Below are 10,967 nucleotides of genomic sequence, written 5' to 3' on the forward strand. Positions count from 1 at the left end.
TACCTATAACGTGAACTCAAGGAAACGACACAAGGCACACAAAGAGGAGCGTCCTTGTCCTGCATTCGCGCTACATCATGACATACTAACTAGCCCATAACCTCCACCTTTCTTTTACAGCTCACAAAATTGCCCACATTACGTCATGCCATCATCTTCATGCATGTCACAGCACACCAGACATTTCTGGTGTGCACCAGACATTTCGAGACACAGAAGTTTCTCGGTGAGGTAGCATTCGAACTCCACATACCAATGATTTGAAGATGTGTGTCGTAACCACTCAGCTATCCAGGCATGCTAGTAGAGCATACCATAGCCTTTTATAGTACAGTGTAGGAAGAGGGCGGGAAAGAGGAAGTGAGGAACAGGGAAAGAAGGAGGGGAGAGGGTAAAGCATAGCATAGAAAGAATTATAGAGAAGTGCTGAAAGAGAAAGATTCAAGAGAGAGAGAGAAAGGCGAAGAGAAAAATTTATGAAAAAAGACAGGAAAACAGAGAGAAGAGAGAAAAAGAAATAAAGAAAGGAAGGAAAAAAAAAGTGAAAACTGAAGAGAAACAAAGAAGGCCGCCCAGTTCCGCACTTTCCTTCTGGCTTGGCACTACTAGTGCAAATATGCCTTAATTTTTTGTAACCTTGTTTTGATCTTTGAGGGTGCACAATTCTGCTGTGGATGATGTGAAAACAACACATGGGCACTGGTCACAGGGGTCTCAAACACGTGTCCCATGGACGTTTCTTGAGCGACTCGGCCCGCACATGACTGTCTTCATCCTCATCAAAAAAAAGCTCACACACAAAAGAAGAAGGAAGAACTGTAGAAACAGCGCTAAAAGACGGGACGAAGAAAGGACACAAACCAAGTCGCTAACAACCAAAAATTTTTTTTTGGTTGTTTTTTTTTGTTGTTGTTAGTCAGCACCGTGGTTTGTGTCCTTTCTTAGTCCCGTCTTTTAGCGCTGTTTCTACAGTTAATCTTGAACGAACCAGGCCAAATGCGTACCTCATTGAAGGAAGAACTCATGACACGAGTGCTTCCTTCTTTTGTATTTGTGTGTGTGTGCACTGTTTTATGATGAAGTTCGACCAACTCACCCAGATAGCTACCTTGCTCTTGTCTTCATCTGATATTTTACCCTAATTAAAAAGTCAGCTCTCTGATTGAGGATGACTGATGAGCACCTGTGATTGACCACGAGGATCGTCTCTACACGAGAAGTTAATGTGGACATTTTTTCTCGCATCACAGCTAAGCTTTGCAAGGTATCAAGCCAGCGTGTTTAGAACTTCAGCAGTTATTTTGTATTTCGCAAGGACGAAAGTTGTGTGACCTTGCTAAATGGTACTCACACAATTTTCTCGCCTGTTGCACCTAATAACGCTTTGTTTGGGTAAGCTACACAGACGTGACTGGTCTCAAGCATTTGTTCCTGGAGCACTCCATGCAGACAAAACAACACGTGGAGTAAAAGCTTTTTATTTTGTAGTTTAGCCATTCTGAAAGTCGATATCGTCATCTTTCTCGAATCTTGATGACAAATCTCCTTCAGAGATGACCCATATATGAGATATGGGAAAAGGCTTGTTACTACTACTAGTTGTTCTTGGGGGAGAAAGGAAAAGGGCGCTAATTTCTGTCTGCCCATTGGCGACACGGCTAAGCGCCCTGTAGGGGTAGGGGTAAGGTGGGAATAAAAGAAAAGCAGAAAAAAATAGGAAAGGTAGTGATCAGAAGTCGACAGGTGCGACGAAGAGAGGAGAGGACAGGAAAGATTGGGGAGCAGGTCACAGGAGTTCACGGACGGGTCCACGATTCAGCCAGGGGCACAATGCACGTCGGTGACGAGGCGGCGAAGGCTCCGCCGATGAGAGGCGCACGGCATGGCAGTCGAGGTAGCCGTCACGGTGCGCCGACAGCGAGAGGCACGAGCGCGTCCTGTAGGGCGAGCGGGGCATCACGGGCGACACGTCCGTCTCTCGTGAAATCCTCCGAGCAACTTAAGGCTTGCTTTTAAGTGACAATACTTGACATTTTGCCTCCCCCCCTCCAAATGAAGTGTTGAAGTTTATACAGATGAAGTAAATACAGATCGATTGCAAACACTGCATGGTCCCTTAGCCGAAGGCTAGTATTGGGGCCATTTACAGACATGTAATTACCGAAATGTAAATTTACAGACATGTAATTGATAGTTTCGATCGTCAATGACAATAAAAAAAATTAGCAATAGCAGCAAAAAAAAAAAGGAAAAAAAAAACAAAAAAATATAACAGACAGAATATATAGTAGAACAAAGAGACAGGTCATTTTTAACTTAAGTGTGGTAAGCATAAAGGCCAAACCCCATATACGCGAAAATGCACGCGACAGCGACGAGCGACGCGACGTAGATCGTGTTCGCGCAAGCGTTCGCTTGGATGGGCAAACCCCATTCACGCGACGGCTTCAGCGAGCGATCTCCACCGTTGCTGGCATGAGGGCGTTTACTCGTGCCAAAAGTGGCCCGTAGTCAGCGGTATGCAATGTAAAATACGATGTTTTGTTGCTTAATGGTACATAAAATGTTTATCATTGTTTTGCAGCATTTTTTTCGATCCCATCAGTGCTGCTACGTGCCGCCAAGCCGCGTCACCGACGGCGCAGGACTTGTAGTTCCCGTCCCTGAGGGCACGCTCGCGTTCAACAACGTCAACGTTGCGCTCGTCGCCGTTGACCATGTTGATGAACGTTGTTGTTGATGCGCGTCGATAAGAAAGCGGCGACAATCAGCAGTACTGTAGCAGTACGTCACTGATACATCTTGTTCCGGTGTTTTGCTATTGGCTGCATGAGCACAGCACTTCCGGGCGACGAGCGACGGATTCCAAATCTGAAAAACCGAGCGATCGCGCGAAATCGACCACGCGACACGTCGCGCGAACGGCTCGTTTCGTCGCTCATAGCATCGCTCGTCGCTGTCGCGTGCATTTTCGCGCATATGGGGTTTGGGCTTAACAGTGAGAGAGAGAAAAAGCAAGAAAAAAAATCATATGTATCTACAGGTTGTGCCCGTGACATAAGTGTCTATACATGCCCGGATGACATCTGCTGTAAACTGAATTTTTTTAACCAGAGTGAAACGTTCTTGCTTTGTTTTCTCTCAAGTGGTATGTCGTTCCGTATTTTTATACCAACAATAACTTCCACTAGTCTCTAGCCATATAAATTTCTAGCCAATGGTATATTAAAGTTGCCAATTTTTTTGTTTCTTGTTGGACGATTGGGCACATGCAATATTGGTATGTTCAAGAGATAGTTGTCCTTAATTATACTACTAATGCACTTCGCCATACTTATTTTGCGTAAGAAATAGAATGGTATGATTTGTAGTTTAGCAAAGATTGGTTTACTTGCTTCACTTCCCCGCGAGAAATTATTAGATCGGATGGCTCGTTTCTGTAGACGTTGAATAGGTTCTAGGTACGCATTGAATATCCATGCCCATGACTCAATACAGTACGTTAGGTGAGATTGGAAAAATGAAAAATACAAGGTGCGGAGAATGTTCCTTGGAAAATGTTCCCGTGCCTGAAAGAGCAAAACAACCTGATGCCAACTTTGAACAAAGCGCTTTCATGTGACGTTGCCAATTTAGGTGGTGATCGAGAATAACGCCAAGATAGGTATATCAGTAAGTGAGTTCGAGTGGGCATTGATTTATATGCAGTGGGACAGAGCCATTACAGATAATTTTTGAACGTGAGTGGAAAGTGGTATATTTAGTTTTTGTAGCATTAATGGTTACTTTATTGGCAACGAACCATTCGGAAACAATAGCAAGCTCGATTTGGGCTTCTTCCTCTAGTTCCTTCATGTTGTCACCTGTAATTATCAAAGCGGTGTCATCAGCGTACATTGATATATCAGCGAATTGTAAAGTTTGGGGCAAGTCATTTGTATAAACTGTGAAAAACAGGGGACCAAGTACTGAACCCTGCGGTACTCTTGTACTAAGATGCTGAGGGCATGACATTATGTTATATGTACGATTTGATTTCGATTACCAAAATAACTGGGAAAAAAATCAAGTTCACTGTTGCAAAACCCATAAGCACAACTTATTTAGTGAGATGCCATGATCGACAGTGTGGAAAGCCTTTTTTAAATCAAGAAAAATAACTGCCACTAGTTGGTTATTATGAAGAGCAGTGTTTATTGTCTGTGTTAATGAATGTCTGCACTGGCCCGGCCTTTGCAGGACTAAATTTTGTAACTGCGGCCCGCTAGCTCAGACGAGTTTGAAACTTCTGGTTTGCTTCTAATGGTGAGCTTTCTTATAAAGTTGGTTGCAAGATGGTGCTGTGGTGTGTATTTCTTCTTGTGTTCTCGTTTTTTCGTGCTGTCCATTTCAACATGTAAACAATGCATCCATGTGCAAACTTAAAACTGCTCAGCATGACAGTTGATAAGCAACACAGGTGACACGAGGACAAGCGCAGACTTCCAACTGAAATTTAACACAACACAATATATAGCCTACACCCAAGATAATAACATGAAGTGAAAGGATGATAGTGCAGTGTAAATATAAAAAAACAACTAAGGCAGAATACCACATGACGATGAATCCAGGTAAGCGAGTTCTTTATCAGATAGGAATATTGAAGGTTTACTGACACAGCTTCCTTTAGCTATTCTTACAACATCAATGCCATCATGAAGGTGAGCTCCAAAAGCTTGTTTTCTTAAACAGAGACTGGCAACTACACTCTGAACAATGAGAAGCCAAAAAACCATCCCTATCCACGTTTTTTACTTTTTGAAAATGTTTCTGTAATGGTATATTTAGGCATCTACCTCTTTGACCAATGTAGCTGTGTTCACAGGACAAAGACACACTGTAAACGACGCCTATTACGCAGTCAACAAACTTTTTACAGTGCATAACTTGGCAATGGCTCGAAGGTCCTTCTATGGCTCTAGTTCGAACACATAACTGAGATTGCTTATTCGGTGCTTTGGTCAAACAGGCAGCTTCCTAAGCATATGATTACAGTGGCAAAAAGTAAAAAATATGGGTAGCAACGTTATGGATAGAGAAGTTTTTATGGCTTCTCATTATTACAAATACGGTTGCCAGCCTCTGTTCGAGAAAACACGAGTTCTTGTGGCTCACCCTCATGATGGCACCAGCAACCTTCATTATTCTTATCTGATAAAGAACTGGCTTATCTGGATTCATTAGCATGTGCTGTACCGCCTTTGTTGTTTTTTTACGGTCTCACTGTGCTTTCATGCTTGACCTCTTTTTTTTTTTAGCATAAGCATGTTGTTTTAATCTTGGGTGTAGGCAATATATTTGAGAGTTGTGATAAATTTCAGTTGGATGTCAGCGCTAGTGCTCGCCTCACCAGCGTTGCTGTCTACTTTCGCGTTGAGCAGTTTTAAGTATGGAATACCAACTAGCCCGCTACCACACGTTGCTCCATGCGTAGAACCCGTGGGGTGCGAGCCGCATGCTCTTACGAGCAACGTGATGGTGACGAAGTCGAACGTTTTGACACATAGAACTATCGATCGTGTAGCCGTGGATGTGAATAGTGAGGCTTGCGCATGCAGTGAGGGCACTTTCTATTGAAATCGAAATTCTGGACCGTGACTGACTCGCCTCCGCATCTAGCGTAAATAAGTAAATCGCGATTAGGAAACTTGCACTGGATCGACATCGAAATTACATCGTGTGATGCCCGTACTATGAAATCGAGGCTGGTCAGTGGCTTTTCTGAACGACGAAGTGGTTCAAGTACCGTGCATTTAACAGCTAAGCCACGGCGAGTTCGATGCCATTACGCCTATAAAATTAAGCTTTCGACGAATATGCGCAAAAGCACAACGCGAAGCAGGTTGCCGAGCGGGTAAGAACGGCCGTGCAACGTACAAAACAAACTTCCCTAGAAATGTGCACAACTACGGACTACCACAATGCTACCACCGTCCACGTACCGCACGAAAACAGATCAAATATGAATCGCAAAGAACACTGAAACAGGTTCATGAGAGCCCTAGACATCGTAGTGACCACGCAAGCTCAGGCGAACCACAGTACCGGTTCCAAACACACTGATGCGAACACAATCCAACTATTCACGTTCAAAAAGCACACTGGCAAACGACAAGCACAATCACAGCGTCCGCGCCCACCACACAATCACCGCGCCGATCACAAATACGCAAGAAAACATCCGCAAGCGCCCACAGGTTGCCTGAACCGGCGATGTAAACTTTCAACGAAAAGCCACAATCTTTCACAAATCCAAGCCAAGTTGCGTGAAAATAGCGTTTCCTTATTCTGACCCGCGTCAGAATAACGAAGCGCTATTTTCACGAGGGTCGCAGTAGGGCCGGCCTTTTTATCCAGCGGCCGTGCGCGAGTATACGCGAGTGTGTGCTTGCGGCCGATTGCGCCGGTTTGCGCGTCGTGTCAAAGCAGTCAAAGCCCCTGAAACTTCGTTCGCGACGTGTATCTCGTAGTTGTCATAGTGTCCCGTTGTGTGCGTTTTCTGTCGCCGCATACCACTCGACTTCATGTGACAGCCCTTTTTTCTTTCGAGCTGGAAACTTCAGTGCATCAGTGCAAACCAGGACGGACGGCAAAGAAGAGATGAGACAAGCCCTGAAAGTTATGTACGAACTAGTCGCAACCGATTTTTTTTATACTTTTTAACGGCGATAAAGCTTCGTGGGCAGTGTAACTTTAGTTTCGATTGAAGCTTTCGGGAGATGTCTCACTCACATTCGCCGCTGCATGCTGCAATCGACATTGTTCTGCTTTACGGCTCTCTGCGCTGAAGTACGGCAGCAATGAGCTGAAAAAGAACGTTGATACAGGTGTCTCGCCATTGCAAGTCGAATCAGCGCGCGACCACGGCCTACGGACTTTGCTTCGAGCTGCGAATCTGTCGAGTGACCTTTGTGCCAGCGAACGGAGAAACTTTGGTAGGGAGTGCCTAGTAAAAACCATGCAGAAACAGGTGGAAATTTTAACTGTTATCAACGGGACCAGCTGCACAGACAACCGTACACTAACACACGGCTTCACGCATCAAAACACAGCTGATGTTCTCTGAACAGCGCGTAGCTGGCTTAGGTTTGTAGATTAAAACTGATTACCACCGTCAAATATAGCGAGCGTCTCAGGGTCTGGCAACGCTGGCAACGATCGTTTTGTTCCATCATGGCCGAACCCATGCGGTTATGGGTTTCAATGCATGGGCCCTATGGGGAGCTTTTCCTCTAGAGTCAGTATATTAACTCTATGGACGTCGTAGCCGAGGTAGACTTGCTGACGCCAGCGCGCGCGCAGCTATTCGCCTTCGCTGTGCAGTCGCCGTCTGACACTGCGCTGGAGTCGCTTCATAGCGCCTCTGACTGGCGTTTGTCAGTGTGGTTTAGCCATGGAGAAGGAGAGCGTAAACGCTGCTCAACGGCGCAGAAGAGCGGAGAAGCTTAACTCATCGGATCCCGAAGTGATTGCCTGGCAAAATAAATATACATGTGCCACATAATATGTATACCATGTGTGTGTGCATTGGAGCAGCAGTAAGCATGATAATCAAGCTAATCCTAGACAATCAGGAAAGCTAAGAACAATCAGCTGAACCTTCGCTAACGCTACGTTATCCTGGCATAGCCGAGCTAAGCCACTGCAACATTTTTTTTTTATGTTTGGTCTTACCACGAACTTCAAATCCACTACCTCTAGGGCGTCCCTGTCGAAATATGAGCAAACGTGAAAGCCATTTAGGCTTCATCACAAAAGTAACATCGAATTGCCTGTAATGTGCACGATCGCAAGCTCATCCGTTTAAACGGGTATATTTTGATTCGTCAGAAACCTGTTGCTCGCTAAATGTTCATCTTCCTAATAAATACAAAGGGTACTTGCCCAAGTCTCAAGTGTGCTCACTGCCTCCGAAGGCGCTCTTCAACATCTTTTTTTCTAAAATCATTCGGTCAACATTTTAAATTGAACTTTCTCTGACCACGAGAACTCTTGAAGACAGAAGCTATTTTTGCCCTTTATTAGCACAATGGGCTAGGAAAAAAGACTAAGCTGTGCATATTTTCTCGCGTATGTTTTCATACAATCAGTGATCATGTCATGTTACAGCACATTAGATGTCTAGACGCAATGAATGACGCAAGGTAATTGCTGCGCCTATAGGTAAATCCAGGTTACCAAGACGCAGCCGTCTCTGCGACCTGCCTTGAAGAGCTCGGATTTTTGTGTTTTTATTTTAACAAGAAAGTCATTCTGCTCAAACAGCTGTTGTCGCAAGAGAATAACTGGACGATAATCTCTAAGCAAAATCAGCTTTAGCCTTTTAGGAACTCCGAATAAGTAAATGTTACCTTTCGTGTACGAAATGTTTTATTTATTTTACGCGATATATTTAGCTTACTACGGTGAAAGCGCTGACGCCTCGTTTCATCCGCTGCAACGAGATAAAGAAGGCATCGGTGAAATATGACGTTCAACAAACATAGAAATACAACACACATAACTTTATCGCACATATTAGCGTCTTAGATCGCAAACGTTGAGTCATTGCTTTAGCTTAATTAATTATAGCCAACGATTCCATGTCGAACGTACGTATCCATCACTGTTTCCAACACGCCTTTGTCTTTCCATACCACGCAGCGCCGATCGGGATTCATTCTAGAACCAAGCCTGCACTTGAAAGCCTTTGCGAAATCGGGAAAGTTCGTAAGTGGCACGTTCACGCGCCACGGGGCCGGGGTTATGTGAAACAGTTTTTGCTGTTGCCACAACTCTTCGTCGCTCAGGTCGCACAGCGCGATGGCAAAATTATAGAAAAACATCTGGTCGTTGTCAGATTGCTCCCCTGCAGCTCGGCTCTCGGTAAGGTTAGTCACGTTCACTTTGCTGCGGATACTCGCTTCGTGTCTATAAAGACGGAACAGCGGGTACAGGATGGCGTTGTCAATAAAGTCCATCTCTAGCGTACGCATACGAGTGCCTTCAGCCAAGCGCGGCTGGTACTGAGACTCCAAACAGGCGCTGATGTTTTCGTACGCGTCTATGGTCGCGATACTCCACCAAGAGCGAGACAGGAAGTCGGCGTCCAGGGAAGATCCACTCGTGGTAAGAGCTCCTAGTAGTCCCCTAACAACATGCACGGCCACTACACCGTACACGAGAGGGTCGATGACGTTAGTGAGATGGCTGAGGAACGCTACTGTAGCGTGTGGGAGTACGAGCAGATTGCCTGTATGCTGAAGCTCGTAGCCCGGTCGGAAGGTTGTCACAACGTATCGGTTGTCGTAGGCACGCAAAGTGTTGCTGCGCCAGGCAGACCAATACCTCTTCGCGACAAAGGAATAAAGGTCGAATACGACGCGCGGTAGCGAATACTGGTTCCAGCGGCGAAGCGTGCCTCCTATTCCGGCGTTCTGAATGACCGATGGAGGCGGGACGTGCGCGTCATGATCAGCGTCTAATGCTCGCGTGTACAACTCGTACTCGACGAGGTTACATTGAGTGCCGAACTCGAAACGCATGGTGCGCAGCTTGCGCAACGCCGTCGCCTTGTCCTCTGAGCTCAGCCACGAACGTCCCGCGTCGACCAAGTCTGCGATCAGTTGGCGGGACACGCTGAATAAAGACAACAGCTGGTCGTCTATGTGGAGCCGTGGCGTGGTAGCGAACTCCTTCCCTAGCGTTAGCTTCGCCGCGATTCCAGTGCCGTACTTGAAGAGTTTCTCCAGGATGCCGAAACAAGATACCTGCCGCTCGCCCAGGTAGGGTACATCGTATTCGTGTGTAAGTCTAACGAGGTATTCCGTTTCTTTCCCCAACACTGGGGCGAGCTCTAGGATGGCTTTAAACATCATGTAGTTCACGATGATTGGCTCCCACTGTGCCGTTATTACCATACCGAGGTTCCGGAAATATACAGGATCGTTTACAAACACTTCAGTATCGTTGCTCACGCTTTCACCGGTGTTCTCGAAGAGGGTGTTAAAATATACTGACCAGTCCCATCTTTCTGAGAGATACAAATGTTCGAGTGGCACGTACTTCTCTCGAGGGGGCATCATCATCTCCTCTTCCGAGGCCAGCACAATTCTTTCCAGTCGCTTCTCCAGCAGCATAATTTGTCTGGCCACGGTATCAGTCGGCGTTGCGGAGTACAGATTCAGGGCTCTGGCGACTAAATCGACGTACTGGGAATCGGTGGTTCCTGGGAATCTCGTGACGAAGCGACGGTAGGGTGTCTCCGGCGCCGAAAGTACAAGGTTGCAGTCGCCTGTAGCCTTTAGTGGTCCTGCACCCAACACGTGAACCTTGAACAATGGATGGAGCCTGAGATGCTTGTCTCCAGTGGCTATGATTCGCGCAATGCTTCCCGCAGTCGCGCTGTCAAGTCCCACAGCTACAGACAAACCCGAAGCGTTAAGGATATCGACGAGTTCGGCGGAGGCATTCAGTTTTGCACCCGTGTCCCTTTTGCAGGCATCGTAAACCCACATCATGCGTACCAGAAAGTTGTCGCCTGTCGGCCTGCCTCGGAGCTCGACGAAGTAACGGAAGAAATTTTCTGTGTCCTCCAAGAGCTGCGCCGTGCTGAAATCTGGGTACGGTCTGGATGCGTTCGAGCTGCCTGTGAGATACCAGTGCCGGGGATTGCACACGTGAGCGTAAAAGTCGTCGCACGGGTCCTTCGTGTCGTCCGCGACGCCCAGTATGTAGTTCTTGTTCCAGTGACAGAACTGGGATTGGCACGACGTGTCCTTTAAGCTGGACATGTTGAACTTAGTGCGGGCTTCGTTGGTGATGGCGCGTGCTCCTGGTTCCCCGTATGTAGGTCCTGCGTAAGTCGTGTACAAGGAGACTACAGCGCCGAGCACCACGACGCACCCTGCGGTCGAGATAAGCACGACGACGACAGCGGGCACCAT

The 10,967-nt window shown here is 46.5% G+C and overlaps 1 protein-coding gene across 1 annotated transcript; it reads right to left on the reverse strand.

Moving 5' to 3' along the window:
• Positions 1–8,603: 8,603 nt before the first annotated feature.
• On the reverse strand, positions 8,604–10,967 carry LOC119391103 (neprilysin-2). The gene has a single exon (XM_037658778.1). The coding sequence runs from the start codon at positions 10,965–10,967 to the stop codon at positions 8,604–8,606; it is 2,364 nt and encodes a 787-aa protein (XP_037514706.1).

Source organism: Rhipicephalus sanguineus, chromosome 4 (assembly GCF_013339695.2).
Source record: "Rhipicephalus sanguineus isolate Rsan-2018 chromosome 4, BIME_Rsan_1.4, whole genome shotgun sequence".
NCBI classification, from domain to species: domain Eukaryota; kingdom Metazoa; phylum Arthropoda; class Arachnida; order Ixodida; family Ixodidae; genus Rhipicephalus; species Rhipicephalus sanguineus.

Excerpts from the sequence above, each read along its gene's own strand:
- LOC119391103 (XM_037658778.1), bottom strand. The coding sequence starts at position 10,967 with ATGGTGCCCGCTGTCGTCGTCGTGCTTATCTCGACCGCAGGGTGCGTC.